At 60.9% G+C, this 14,213-nt stretch overlaps 2 protein-coding genes across 8 annotated transcripts in view; both read right to left on the bottom strand.

Moving 5' to 3' along the window:
* NUDT16L1 (nudix hydrolase 16 like 1) lies at window positions 1–4,982 on the bottom strand. 3 transcript variants are annotated; one of them, XM_033101941.1, is made up of 4 exons: window positions 2,471–3,068; window positions 2,136–2,396; window positions 1,209–1,431; window positions 1–285 (listed from the first exon to the last, which is right to left on the bottom strand). In XM_033101941.1, the coding sequence occupies exons 1-3, from the start codon at window positions 2,618–2,620 to the stop codon at window positions 1,210–1,212; spliced, it is 633 nt and encodes a 210-aa protein (XP_032957832.1). In that variant the 5' UTR covers window positions 2,621–3,068; the 3' UTR covers window positions 1–285; window position 1,209. The 3 variants fall into 3 exon arrangements, with proteins under 3 accessions (XP_032957832.1, XP_032957831.1, XP_032957833.1); XM_033101940.1 differs by having other exon boundaries at window positions 1–1,431; window positions 2,471–4,982; XM_033101942.1 differs by lacking the exon at window positions 1–285 and having other exon boundaries at window positions 1,195–1,431; window positions 2,066–2,396; window positions 2,471–4,982.
* Window positions 4,983–5,118: 136 nt separating this feature from the next.
* Window positions 5,119–14,213, bottom strand: part of MGRN1 (mahogunin ring finger 1) — a 47,477-nt gene continuing 38,382 nt past the window's right edge. For 3 of the 5 annotated variants that reach the window (XM_033101933.1, XM_033101935.1, XM_033101939.1), the window contains 5 exons: window positions 13,960–14,186; window positions 12,785–12,902; window positions 12,422–12,467; window positions 10,752–10,850; window positions 5,119–6,832 (listed from right to left, as the gene is read on the bottom strand). In XM_033101933.1, coding sequence (XP_032957824.1) covers window positions 6,720–6,832; window positions 10,752–10,850; window positions 12,422–12,467; window positions 12,785–12,902; window positions 13,960–14,186 — 603 coding nt within the window. In that variant the 3' untranslated portion in view covers window positions 5,119–6,719. Of the gene's footprint in view, window positions 6,833–8,423; window positions 8,469–10,751; window positions 10,851–12,421; window positions 12,468–12,784; window positions 12,903–13,959; window positions 14,187–14,213 lie in introns of all 5 variants that reach the window. The other 2 variants (XM_033101936.1, XM_033101937.1) reach the window with 1 other exon arrangement.

Here is a 14,213-nt window from a genome sequence, read left to right as displayed (position 1 = left end):
CAAGGTACAGGTCTTTTATTTACAGCGAAGTGCCTATGCCCAGTGTGGCTGCTTCATCAAGGCTCTAAGGTAGACCAGACGCCAGCCTGGGCTGGGAGCACTGCTTTCCTCCCCAGGCCGGGCAGGCACTGTGGAAACTTTCCAGTAGCTTCACTGAGGAGTCTTGCCAGACACAGGGCCACAGACCGCCAGTGGTGACCTTCCTGCCTGTGGTGGCTCTATTGTTGTTTCTGCACACTTGGCCGGTGTTTCCAGACCATTCCGGGGAGCTGCCTGCAGACCGTACTGGGAATGGAGAAAAGGAGGCTTTCAAAGCACAGGAGAGAGCAGCAGGCTCAGACCAGCTACAGCCAGAGCCACAGGGACCACGAACGGGGACGGCCTGAGCACAGGCCCCAGACCAAGCTGATGGCCCAGGGAGGTGGGAGGCTGGCAGGGTCCCAAGTAAATACACGGAGGTGGGCAGCACCCCCATGGGAGGCACGTGGACTGAGGCAGCTCCACTCTAAACAGTGCCCAGCATACTTGGGACCTGGCCCTGTCCTTAAGGCCTCAGGTAGTGGTAAGAGGCCCAGCCCTGGGCCTGCAGTTGGAACCAAAAAAAGCAAAGGAGCCACTTAACTGTCCCTCTCCAACAACTCCACCTACAGCTGGGCCCATGGCCCTGAGTATCCTCGGGCATCAAGCCCCAGTGGGGGAAAGCTGCTCTGAAGCCTCCCCAGCTCACATACCACAGGAAAGGAAATCTAATGAAGTCAAGCTAACAGCAGCCAAAGTGAACAATACAGCCTCTTACCCACACTAGGATGGGGCTGGGGCAGGACGCAGGCGTCAGCCCAGGTAATAGGCGTCCTCCACAAGATCAAACCGCCTTCTCACTGCGTGTGCACCTACCCACTTGGAAAATCAGGGGGTACCTGGGCCTCCGGGAGCCCATGAGACTTGCAGAGGTGGGTGAAAATGTCCTGAGCTTAAGAGAGCCAGGCCCAGCACCCCCAGGCCACCCACTGACCAACCTGAGGTCCCAGCTGGCCCTGTGACTGCTCGGAGCAGTGGAGATGATGAGATGCCCACGTGCCCCAGGCAGAAAGGGGTACAAACCACAGACACACTCGAGAAGAGACATTCCCACAGGAATTCAGGGCCCAGTCTCAGCCCATGGGCCCAGACGGAGCCAGGGGAGGGCGACAGACAGGCAGCACAGCAACCTCAGGAAGAAGATGGGAGCAGCTTCTCCAGGGCCTTCTTCTGCTTCTCCGTGGCTGCAGCCACAGCCTCAGCCAGCTTCTCCTCTGGCATCATGTTGAGCACCTTGAGGGCGAAGAGGAGCTGGTACTTAGCCGTGCTGATGAAGGCATTGCTCAGGAAGTTGGGAAAGCCACCAACTCGGTCCTTCTGGGTGTACAGCGGGACCCGCACGAGCCCCAGCACCTGCACAGAGGAGACCAGGGTTGGGGCCAGGCCCCACACTGATGGCCCAGACCAGGCAGGAGGGGCGTCTGAGCTGCCAGGCCAGGGGAGTCCGGTGGCCAAGGACAATAGGAAACCCAAGAAGGGTCTGGTAAGGCAGAAGCCAGCTCTTTGGAGCAGTGCAGCCCCTCTCCTCCCCAAGCAGGTTTCAAGGCCACCCGCCCCATGCACGTCTCAAAATTCTGCATCCCCAAGTCCCAGCCCCCAATCCACTGGCAGTCCACACCCCATGCTCCCCGTCCAGCCAGTGAAGCCCAAACGAACCAAGTGTCACTCGCAGCGCTTCCAGACCATAAAACCCACAAGAGCCCTCAACCTCCCCACCGTGAGGTACCAACCTCCTTCCCTCCCAGCACAAGTTCCCCTTTCTGCTCTTCAATTTCCCACCTCCTCGAGCAGGTCCCGCTCCATCCCATCCCCCAACCAATCCCACTCCCCACTCCCAGGATTGGCAATGGCAGGCAGCAAGGCAGATGGAACACAGCCCCGAGGGAGCCCCAGCCCCACCCGCACCCTAGGTCACTCCCCACCCCGCTGCTGCATTTAGTGACACCCCACCCATCCCCGCCAGAGGACCCTCAGGGGGACGTGTTACCCATCGGTGCCTTCCGCGTGGCCAGAGCCAAACCCCGGGGTGGGGGGCGGGGCCCGGGCGGCGGCCCCACCTCCAGGCCATGGTCGCGCGAGTGCACCGCGCTAATCTCCACGGCGTGCAGCTGCTCCAGCGTCAGCTGCCGCGCGTACAGGTGCGCCACGACGCGGTGCGGGCCCTCGGTCAGGTGCGAGCTCAGGTAGTCGGCCTCGGTGAGGCGAAGGCAGCCCAGGCCCAGGCCAAGCACCCGGTTCAGTCCGTCCTCCAGCGACCAGAAGCGCCGGTCCACAAAGCCCCCGGGGAAGCCCAGCAGCCCGTCGAAGCGCATCTGCATCTGCAAGGGATCTCCGGGTCACGGGCGCGGGTCCGAGGGGCGCCCGGCCCCCGCCCGCCCTCCCGCGTCCTCACCAGCACAGAGAAGCGCATGGGGATGCGGCCGAAGAGCTGCCCGGGGTTGGCGGCGTACAACATGGCGTGGCACGAGTGGCTCCAACCCGGCCCCAGGCGCATCGCCTCCACCCGGCTGATCTGCTTCAGCTCCGGGACCGCTGCCGACATCTTGGCACTGCCCCCGCGGTCCCAGCACCTCCCCCTAAGTGCGTGCGCGGGCCCGACCCTGCTGCGCCCAGCCAATACGCGGGCAGCTGCGCCTCTGGGCCCTACCCACCCGCCAATCGCTGGCCCGCATCGGGGCGGAGTCCATCGCGGCGCTCCAATGCCTCGTTGAGAGGCGCAAAGGGCGTGTGCAAAGGCAGAAGCCGCACGCGCCCCATCCAGCACCCAATAGCCGCGCACCCCGGGCGGCGGCCCCGCCCATGGCCCTCGAGAACCACAACGCCCAGGATGCAACGCGCCAGCCCTCCTCGACTTCTGGGGCTTCAGGCGTGCGGCCCGCGGGATTCCCAACGATCACGTTGCCCCCGGCTGGACCTAGTCGCAGGCCTTGCCCCAGGGCCTCCCTGGGCGCGCGGGAACCTCTTGCCTTCCCCAAGAGGACTCATTTGAGCCCTGCGACCAGAGGGCACAACGCTTGTCTGCATGCACGCCCGCCCCACAGTCCTGGGCGCCCATCACCTGTTAAGCACTCGAGTCCACCACGCTCAGCCTTAGACTGGGGATGGATGGCAAGGCTTCCTTCACCGAGTCAGCTAGGGCCAAAGTAACTTACGTCCTCGGCTGGGAGCTACACAGCCAAGCGCCCCAAGTATTCTCCAAGTCAGGCAACATATATGTCAGGTGCTGGGTCCTCCCCAATTTTCCAAAGAGGACCCTGGGCTCAGAGAAGCAGACTTGCCTAAAGGCACTCCATAGTTGGTGACAGAGCCAGATTCCTACCCTAGATTCCCACCCTGTCTCCGACCTAGTGTCCACAGCAAAAACCTGCCGCCTTCTGCCTCAGGTACTTACCCTGTTTGTGCAGAAGGCAGTTGCTGGGTCTCCCGAGTCCTGCTGCCACTCACTCCACCAGCTGGCCCAAGCTCCATTTTCCTCCCCATGGTGGGCATGGATTTGCTGAGTGAAGGAACTCAGGATGGGTGCCCTGGGCATAGCCTCAAGAGAGCCATGCGGTGAGGGCAAACTCTGTGGCACCGGGAAGGAGAGTAGGGGCTGAGGGCAGGCAACGTTTGGTGGGAACCACCAGAAACTCACTCATACGTTTGGTCTTTAGTGTGTTCTGCCAGGCAATGTGAGGAATAAGGACCCAAAGAGAGAGGCTCTCTCCCCCTGTGGCCCTCTGCCAGGGTCAGGGCTCAGAGGGGCAGCTGCAGCTGGCAGGGAGAGGACAGATCCCACAACTAGTAACTGTCTAAAGGGGAGACGTTAGCGAGGGAAAGGGCCCATCCAGAGAGGGCCCTGTCTCCAGGTTGCAAGGCATGCATGACCCTAGCCCAGGGCCAGTGGGGGTCAGGGGTCACGGAGAAATGGCACCCCACGACCAACCCCTCCCTGACACCAGACATTAATTAAGGTGGTGTGTCTGTTTGGGGGAAATAAGGAGGGAGATCCAGTGTAGTCCATGCAAGAACCCATCAGACACTGACCCTTCTGCTCACACTGGGACCATGCCAAACCCAAGTACAACACGGTGGCAGGTCTCCCTTGGCCAGCCAAAAACAGCGGTTCCTCTCGAGCAAATGAGTCAAAGAAGGGGCCCATGGAAGCATACTGGGAACTGTGTTTGCAAAGGAGCTGGGCATTCTGGGACATCAGCTTTTCCCTACTGCCCCTCTAATCCTTTCCACATGACAGCTGGCATGAGTCACTCCCCTGCTTAAAAACCGCTGATTGTTCTTTGAATAAAACTCTAACTGCCCCTACAAGGTCTTGCAGTGTCTGCACGACATCCTTGAATTCCAACACTCCAGCCACTCGCACTTCTTTCCACTCAGTGGACACAACTAGGGTCACTCCTGTCTCTGGGCCTTTGCACTTGCTGTGCCAGCTGCCTGGGGCGCTCTTCCAGGGCCAGCTCCTTCGCCATCCTTCAGGATGCAGCTGACATGTCTCCTCAGAATAGCCCTCCCTGAGTACGGGTTAAATTAAGTCCCCCATGTGACTCCATCTTGTCACCTGCTGATTCTCTTCCTAATGGTAACCAATCCTGGGAAGACGTGGATCTACTTGTGCAGTCTAACTGGCCTGGACCTTGCCTTCTGCTGGCACACAGTAGGTGCTCTGGAAACATCTGTGAGATGCATCAGCAATGCAGACTACAGCAGTGTCTCGCACACATGGAGGCCCTGGGCTCCTCCTCCACCTGCTCAGAAGATTGATCAGAGTCCCTAGGGACCCTTCATTCCAACCCAAGAATCAGCACGAGGGCCAAACCCAGCACATGGTGGGCCATCACACATGGTGGCTCATGTGGTCCTCACCCCTTCCTGGAGTCAGATCTCACTGTCTTACACATGAGGAGACAGGCTGCAGCCACAAACCTGCACTCGCACTGCAGTCAAGGTGTCGAAGCCACCACTAGCTACTTAGCTGTCCTGCCTCCGGACCAAGAAACAGATGAGGTTCCTCGGTGCTGTATGAGGAGAAAGGAGTGGACAGGATATTGCTGCATGATTTTATTACTATAAATATACAGTAAAAATGAACAAAAACCGGCCAATCAGAATACATCAAATGATAGCACATGTAAGTCCAAGCCAGAGCAGTCTGCAATCCTGTCCTTCAGAATCTTCAGAATACCGGCACCAAGACCAATGGCGAGAGGCCAGGGCGCTGGCAGGTGACGAGAGCGAGGGGAGGGAGACGGCCAGCCTGTGTGTGAGCATGCAGTGGCACGTGTGCACCCAGGAGCACACGGGCAGTAGGGGAGGGGAGGCGGGGATGCACGCAGCCGGGGCAGGTGGCCTGACAGTTGTACAAAGGAAGCACTCTGCTGATAGGCCCAACCGGAGGGAGACTGAGGACCCCACTGGACGAAGCCCCTGGCTATGCAGATGCTCTGGGGATGGCTGCGGGCCACCCCAGAACCATCCTTCCCAGGGCAGATGGTCACAAGGCGTACCTCTGCATACCTCCAACCCCGGGCCCCAAAGTGGTGGCCCCACAGGGAGCCACACACCCCTACCCACCAGGCCAAGGTCCCTGCTAGGAGCAGCTCATGCCCAGCTACACAAGGGCTTGCACCCCATCTGTCTTTCTGTTCCCCAGGAAGTTTGGTCCCATAAAAAAGATGAGGTCACCTCAGATGGGACCCTCCTCCCCAAGGCAGGTCCCACCACGAGTCCCAGACAGAAAAAATCAAACAGAAACACAAAGTGATGTTTAAAATGGAAAAGAGGGAGCAGAGAAGTCATTCAGGCCCCTCCCGGGTCAGGTGGACGGCAACGCCGCTGGCCAGGCGGAAGCCTCTCCGCCTGATGGGAGTCTGAGAACGTGGGCAAAGCCATCTCTGAGAAGATGCAGAGCTTGGAGAGGGGCCAGCAGGCCAACCACTGCCAACAGCTGTGCACCTGCTCCCTGGGGCAGACGCAGACCTAGCCCCTGGCCTCACGTGTGGACGCCACGGCTGCCCAGAGGGCAGGGCCATGGGGAAGGGCTGCGAGCTGTGGGAGGTGGCCCTGCACCAAAGAGCTTGAGCAGGGCCGGGGAAGCAACCGAGGGCACAAAGCAGCAGCGCCAGCCAGGCCACGCACATGGGGGTGGGGAGAGGCACTGTTTCTTTCCTTCATCGACCTGACTCCGACCCCGCTGCCTTTCCTCCCCCGACAGCCCCCCAATAACACCTTGGGTGGAGACAGCACTTCACCCACCAATAAATCTTCTCCTACCAGTTTTCTGAGTTCTAGGGTGTCAACCTCCGGCTGGCTGGGGTGCTGGGCGAGGCCAATCCGGGCACACGTGGGTGGGTGGCCAGCCCCCAGCTTGGGCTGCTCAGCCAACAAGGCATTTGGGGAAACCCCAGAGCTCAGTGCCCAGAACAGAAAGGAGCTGTCCTTCATCTTGTACCATTTACAAATACAGCGACCATAGAAAAAGGGATGTGTCAGAGGGGACAGTCCACTGTGCTCTTCTGTCAAGGGTCGCACAGCCCCTTGGAGTAGTGGCTACGAAGGGCGTGCAGACAGGAGGGCTTGGAGTCCGGGTGGCCCCTTGGCAAAGTCTGAGGAGCTGTGGGCTCCGTGCTGCCGGGTTGGCCAGGCTCTCAGAGTGGGGTCAGCTCGGTAACCCTGGGGCTGGGACTGGGGCCACCAAGTGGAGGCCAGGTGGGACCAGTGGTGAGGAGGCTGCGGGGCGTCTCCATGGAGGTGGACCATCCTGCAGGTGGGAGCAGAGGGAGGAGGGTCAGGTGTCACCAAGTCGTCCAGCTTCATCTGCTCCCTTTACCCGCCAGGCTCTGGGTTCCCACCAATGGTGAGACCCAGAGGGCAGGGCCACCCAGCACTGCGTAAGTGTGTCTGTGGCAGGCTACACAGCGGGCCTGGGGACTCCAGTCTAGGCGACGTGCCTGGTTATCCCTATAGATCACCCAGGATGTCAGCCAACAGAGCTTTGGCCCCAGGACTGAACAGGGCACCTTGGGCTGCTGACCCCCAGGGCTCCTGCCCTCGCACGACCCGTGCTCCTGGGATCTCAGCAAACACTGTCCGCAGAGCTTCCTGACCGGATGAGGTTGGGGCGTGGTCAGCCCCAGGAGGAGGCCAGTGGACTCAGAGCAGCTCCAGGAGCCGCCCGCCCTCCTCAGAGGCCTGCTCTGCTCTTTCCACACTGTCACCTCCCCCGTGCCGTGAGGTATCTGTCCCTGGACCGGGCCTACCCCCCAGGTGCCGGTGTGGGGAGCCCTGAGCCAGCGCCGCAGCAGGGAAGGACCTGCACACAGCCGCCTGCGGCCTACCCGACGTGGGCTCTATGGGGCGTCTTCTAAGAGCAAACCAAGCAGTGCTTCAGCCTCCAGTCACCTGTGACACAGACCCTCAGGTGAGGGGACTATTTTCTTAGTAGCTGTGGCTACGTGCAGGACGCCAGCTCTGCCATGCAGCCCGCAATCCTACTGCTGGAAATTTTACCTGAATCACAACATTCAACGTCTTCCACTGCAGAGGCCAGGGCCAACTTTATAAATATGTCGGGCCCATTTCAATAGAGGGTAAGATTTATCAGAGGGGACGTGTGATGGGGACAAGAGGTTTACGTGGGAACATCAGAGCAGCCAGTGGACAGACACTGCAGCCTGGCTTAGGACAGCTGACCAGGAGGAAGGCTGGATTCCAGCCCCGGGCGTGTCCAGGAAGGGCCAGGGGTCCCGCTGGAGCGCTCCACGCCACACACGTCTGGGAAACCCTGGGCTACCAAAGCCACCAGTTTCTCTATCACCAGACTGCCCAGAGCCGCTCATGTCACATGAAGGAGGGGGAAGGGGTCTCCAACACGTATGGCCTGCCTTCTGTGAAGCAACGGCTTGGGCACCTCCCTGTCAGGTGGGGAGTCAACCTCACATGGCCGCCTCACGGACTGACACCAGAGTCCTGGTGTTGGGAAGGTTCCAGAGGTGGGTGGGGGACAGGTTAGTAGCAGCAATGGTGGGGTCTCAGCTACGGCTGGGTCCCAGGGCTGGAAGAGCCTAACGAGGCCACCTGGTCCCGATGAAAGAAACTGCTGGCCCCGAAGGCAGCGTCAGAACCCCAGGACCACCTCTTCAGGGCAAAGGTGTGGCAGTGTTGGGAGAGCTCTGGATTCGGAACCCAGGCCCCGGGGGGAAACACGGATGTGGAAGAAGCCCGGGAAATGGAAAGGAACCCCCATGGAGGAAGCAGGAGAGGGAGAGGCAGCTGGGGGGGGTCTCTCTCCAGCCCCCTGCAAAGATGCCCCTCGGAGCCACCCCACCACGCGTATGAGGGTGATCACATACCAGCTTACTCCTCTATACCAACAGAGCAGGAGTCGGGCCCCCGGCCTGTGCAGAGGGGGAGAGAGACGGAAGCTTGGTTAGCAAGGCTCAGACAGACCAGCACATTCCACAGCAGATGCACTGGCTTTAGGACAAGCTGCCCTGAGAGGGGAGGGGGCTGGAAAGGAAATGCCCACACAAACGAATGTGCTGGAACAAAGGAAGGACAGGCTGAAAATGTTTCCTGAGAAACAGCACTGGGCCCAATTCTAGCGCATGCAGGGCTGGGGGCCGGCAGGGCTGGGCCCAGGGGGAAGGTGGAGGCCAGGAAGGGCCTACAGGGCTGCTGGGACACCTGGAATCTAGGTCTCCACCACTCATAGATTTCCCCCCAACGTCCTTTTTTCCCATCGACACGGGATACTCAGGTTCACTAAATCAGGCTCCATCCATCTGGGGAACGGCTGTGCAGTTGTTATAAAGAATGAAGACACCCGTGTGTGCGTGCTCACGTTCTGAAACATGCACAGGTATGAAAGATGTTCAGGCTCTCCACTAAGTGAAAAAGCCAGGAGCAGAACAGAAGGTGACGGCACATGACTGGAAGACGACACGTACACGCGCACCAAGGCGTGCACATCCGTGAGGACCCCTGCCCCGCCCTGGCTGCAATCAGAGGTGCTGTGCAGGAGCAGACACAGGACGCTAACAGCGCCCACCTCCCCTCTGCAGAACGGGCAGGGTGCAGAGCCACGCTGGGGCCTGGGCCCAGGAGCAGGACGCTGCCCACCCTGCTGTCAGTCAGGCCCGGATGCAGACTCCGGCCTCTCCTCTCCCACCTCCACAGCCCACTGCCTCCCACTCCACACGTGGAGCTACAGGCCCAACACTTGCCTGGGGGGTTGGGGGCTCGAAAACCAGAGGTCCTAGTCTCACTCGTGGGCCGAGCCCAGAGGCTGTGTCCTGTCCTGACCCTACAGACCCCTAGGCACTCTGTGGGCCACTCAGGGGTTGAAGGGTGGCACTGCAGAGGCTGTGTGGGGACAATGTGCCCCTTACTGCCCCAGGGGGCCAGAGCATGGCCACCCTGTGGGGTCAGGACTCGTACTCCAGGGAGCCGAGTTCCTCTCCTGGGCCCTCTCCCCAAGTTTTAATCATAACGAAATACCTGAAGTCCTCTGAAAGAACTTACTAGAATTCTGTGTTACTCGAAAGTGCACATGGTTTTTGCCCGTAGGTGTCCCTATGGGCAGGCCCTATGTGCCAGTGAACCAGTGGCTGCCCTGCTTCCTCACACCGGTGACCCTGTCTGCATAGGCCGCTGCTCGTCCAGAGGGTGGCGTAGGGACGAGAGGCCCTTTCCAAACCAAAGCATGTCACAGCCCCCAATGCCCAGGCCAGGGCACGGTGGACCAGACAACAGTGGCCCCAAGGGCAGGCAGGGGGTGAAGGGACTCCACAGCCATGTGGCAGGAGCCAGGCTCTCTGAGGGGCAGCGGGACTATTCATCTTGATTCCAGAACCTCAGCTGGAGTCCCTGCAGGCGCCCGCCGGACGAGCGTCGGAGAACCCCCACTCCCACCCCGTCGGGAGCCCCGGACTTGAAGCTAAGGATCTCGGCCCAGAGGCGCAGAGAAGCCGAGGCCACAGGACCCTGGGTGGAGGCCTCGGAAATGGGGGGAGGAGAACTAGGACCCCTCCTGCTGCCTATGCCTTGTTGACACCCGGCGCCCCAGCCTGCTCTCCCACACTCAAGCCTGGGATGCACTGCTTCACCCGGGACCTCGGCCAGGCAGGGGTGGAGAGCTGGTGGCCATGTCAGGCCTGAGGCAGGCCGGTGGTTTTGTTCCTAACTCCCTGGGGCAGAGGCCGAAGCCTGCCAGGGCCAGGGTTGAAGGAAGATATGGCAATGGCAGTGGGACCAGACCTGCCTGGCCCTGAGCAGGAGATGGATGGGGAGGAGGACCATGTCCCCAAACACACAGCCCTTCCCGCCTTCCTGAGGCTGAGCTGGCTCTGGGGTGCACAGGGGTCTCAGGCACAGGCCAAAGAGCCGGGCGCCGTAGCAGAGGGGACTGTGGACCCTGCACTTGGCCGTGCTTTGGGGTCAATGAAAGGGGGGTGGACTCAGAGCCAGGGGCAGGCGTGGCTCCCGACAGCTCAGTGAAAGGGCCCCAGCCTCAGGCAGACAACCACGGCACCGCCCCAGGCCCAGCAGGTCCCCAGCTCCTTGGGGACAGTCACGGCACCGCCCCAGGCCCAGCAGGTCCCCAGCTCCTTGGGGACAGCCACGGCACCGCCCCAGGCTCAGAATGCCCCCAGAGCCCACTGGGGGCTGAGTGCTGTTACCTGGCAGGTAGATGTCGGCAGGTGGGCCAGGGTGGCTGCAGCCGCAGGGCTCAGGGCTGCCATCCTGCAGGACATTCTCGATGGAGGGCACTCTGCTTCCTGCAGAGGAAGGGACAGGTCAGGGACCCAGAGGCAGGGGTGGATCCAGCTGTACCTCTGGCAGAGAGCCCCAGGAACCCATCTTTTGTCCCTGAGGGTGCTGCAGCCACTGTGGGCCCGGGCTCTGGCCAGAACCCACCACACTCCCCCATGCGCTCTCCGGACCCCAGAGGCAGACGTTTCCTGTTCCTCTCTCTCCTTCTCTCCCACCCCCCAGCATGGGTCTTTTGCTTCATTTTTATCATAAAAATATTACATGCCCACATTTAAAACACAAGGTGAAATGGAAACAGATGTAAGTGTCTTCTGTTTATCTTTCCGGATGAGCAGGTGGGGCTACAGCCCTCGGCCCACATGCGCCCGCAGCGGGTCCTGCAGATCCTCCAGTGGGGGGCCCTGCGTGTGGCCGTCCCTCTCACACATCAGCTCTCAGCCCTGGACCCACACTATTCTCAGTGCTGCCCAGGGTGTCGTCCCCTCTGCAGAAAGGGGCCTGCAGAGGGCCAGCTGGTCCCGACATGCACTGTGCCGGGCAGGAAGAGACCAACCCCGAGGGAGGTGGGGGAGCCAAGGCCCGACAGGCGAAGGGGCAGAAGGGATGGCACCGTGCCTCCAGCGACAAACAGCCCTAACCCAGGCACCCGGCCCTGAGCACCCACACTCACACCCGAGACCAAGAGCCCCAGCACAGCAGCCGACAGATGGGCCCCACCCATGTGCGGGGAGGGCTGCGCCTGGGAGGAACACGAGTCCCCACAATACTGGCCAGGGGACACCTAGCAAGGAGGGGTCACAGCAACAGAGCAGCTGCAGGTTATTTGGGGGCTGTTACCACACTACAGGCTTGGGAGCCAGCCAGCCAGGGCCACCTCCCGGCTCTGTTACCTCTAAACAAAAGGGCCTTGGCCTCCCCCAACCCCAACCCTGGGCCTCATCCATCTAACACTGCGGAGTAATGACCAGGGCAGCAGAGGGACATTATGTCCCACAACCACCGTGAGGTCAGGCAGGTCACCCCCAACTCAGAGCCCAGTGCATCTGAGTGGCAGCTGGGACCTGACCCCGCGGGCTGCTATGCGCTAGACCAACCAGTCAAGAGAGGTACAGGTCTCCCCGCCAACGGGAGACTTGGACAGACAGGGGCAGGGCTGGCTGTGCCCTGAGCCCACGCCCTGGCCCACACCATGGCCATCAGCTGTGCCAAGCCTGGGGCCCACACAGAGATCTCGGGCCAGGCACCGGAAGGACTCCAACCCCCAGGGATGGGCAGAGCCCAAGGCCAGGATGGGCGGCTGTACAGGAGGACATGCGTGGAGAGCTGATGGCATGCAGAGTGATCTAGGAGGGAAACAAAATGACTGCTACCGCCCACACTGGACGGAGGGAGGAAAACCAGGAGTGGCTCAGGGCTGTCCTCTGGGACATCGTGCAGTAAACGTGTGTGTGGTTCCCAGGAGGGCACCGAGCACCGAGCACGCTCTCAGAAAACCTCGAGGAGAGCCGAGCTGGAGGCCTCCAGCCCTCCCAGGCAGAGTGCCAGAACCGCACCTCTCAGGAAAGAGAGGGCTTACCTTGCTTGAGTGACGACGTCTCGTCAACCTCCTCTGTGAGGAAACTCTAAGAAACAAGGGAAAATGAGCCTAGAGCTGCGGTGCTGACCCGGGGCAGGTGCTGGCTGCAGGTGACCAGGGGGAGCACAGGGCGAGCTGCAGCGCCAGGCCAGGCCAGGCCAGGACACGCCAGCATCTGCGGGTCCCTCACACACAGCCCCTTTGCCAGCGCCCACCCACACACGAGGAAACTGAGGCTGGGGGAAGTCACAGCTGGGCCAAGGCCACTGAGGGGAGAGTGGCAGAGTAGCAGAGTGGCCTGGGGCACAGTTCTGGGAGGCCAACAGGTGGGCAGTGGGGACTCAGATCTCAGGTGGGACTCACCTCTGGGGAGCTGCTCAGCACCAGCCCGGCTCCGCTTGGCAGGGGCGGAGCTTCCGAGTCTTGGGAGACCTTCTCCTCATCCTCTTCGTGGATGGGGGATGACGGGGACCGCAGGGTGCTGGGGACAGAGGAGAGGGGGTGGAGGACTAGTGGACAAGAAACGCCAAGCCCACGTGGGGGTGAGCTTGCAGACGTGTGCCAGAGTCCACGGAGCAGACACACCTGGGGAGGTGTGCACGTCAGCAGAATGCCAGCCAGTGCAACGGCCAGCCAGACCGGAGGCTAGCCACCTGAGCGCTGGCACAGGCCTGAACACAGCCTTCTATTTCCAGGACAGGCCCGTGATGGTCTCTCCGTGGGGTAGAGAGCTGGGCGTGGGAAGCAGGAGAGACCCCCATGTTTCTTGCTGTATCTCTGAAGTGATTCTGCCACATGTGTTTAAGTCACAGGGGCTGCAGCTTTACAGAATCTGTGTCTTTATACTTTTCTAATAAAAAACCAGCACACGGGGGAGCAAAGCCAGCACAGCAGGGCTGGTCGCCTGGGCCTCGCAAATGTCCAAGGGAAGCACGGTGGACCCTGGGCCGGCCCCTGGCTTCCCGGCTGGGCCTGCGATGATGCTGTGACTATCCCCAAGGAGCTGGGGACCCGAGGGTCCCTCATGTCAGTGGTGATGATCCTCTCTGATCGCCCGGAGCGTGGGCCCTGCCCTCCAGCTCCTCCGGCATAAACAAGGTGGGAGATGTCGCCTGCTTTCTGGGGCCATCACGGGTCACACAGCAGGAAGTGCCCACGTGACTGATTCCCAGATAGTCCTGGAACCCCGGAGCTCGAATAGCTCCCCTGGGCCGAGACACTGCACACACTCCTGTGGTTTGCTGCTCCCCTGTGGCCTGAGACAGGAAGGATCCTGGTGTCTCTGGCCTCCGATGATGCATTTTTCTCCTGTTGCCTTTGCTGCGATCAACCTGAGCCACGAGCTTAACCCGCTACTGGTCTTGGGAGTCTTTCTGGCAAACCACCAAACAAAACGTGTTCCAATTATTTAAAGCTACAAATAAACCTCTTTTGTACTTTTTGTCACTGGCATACATCTCCCTCTTCCTGGGCCACAGAGCAGGCAGGGTGGGTTCCCAGACTCCCTGCCCTGGAAGGAACCCTGGCGCCGGCCTTACCTGTCAGGGGATTTGCTCCGAGGAGTGCCCTTCTGGTGGCTGCTTTCCATGATTCGATCGAGCCCAGCAAGTGGACAGCTGGCCTGCGATAGGCCGTCGGAGATGCCGGAGTAGGTGATCTCTTCATAAAGGGGGGCCGAGGGGATGGCCGGGGAGATGGCTCGAAGGCCGTTGAGGGCCTCGAGCAGGGAGATGGGCTCGTAGCCAGGTGGGATGCTGTCAGAGCTCTGCAGGGACGAGAGCAGGTGAGGGAC

Source organism: Rhinolophus ferrumequinum, assembly GCF_004115265.2.
Source record: "Rhinolophus ferrumequinum isolate MPI-CBG mRhiFer1 chromosome 15 unlocalized genomic scaffold, mRhiFer1_v1.p scaffold_54_arrow_ctg1_1, whole genome shotgun sequence".
Classification (NCBI taxonomy): Eukaryota; Metazoa; Chordata; class Mammalia; order Chiroptera; family Rhinolophidae; genus Rhinolophus; species Rhinolophus ferrumequinum.
The sequence above is the reverse complement of the archived record's forward strand: the minus strand, read 5'-3'. Positions and strand labels throughout refer to the sequence as shown.

Excerpts from the sequence above, each read along its gene's own strand:
- NUDT16L1 (XM_033101940.1), bottom strand. The coding sequence starts at position 2,620 with ATGTCGGCAGCGGTCCCGGAGCTGAAGCAGATCAGCCGGGTGGAGGCG. Across the intron at positions 2,397-2,470 it reads CCATGCGCTTCTCTGTGCTG|ATGCAGATGCGCTTCGACGG; the intron begins GTGAGGACGCGG and ends GATCCCTTGCAG. Across the intron at positions 1,432-2,135 it reads CGCGCGACCATGGCCTGGAG|GTGCTGGGGCTCGTGCGGGT; the intron begins GTGGGGCCGCCG and ends TCCTCTGTGCAG.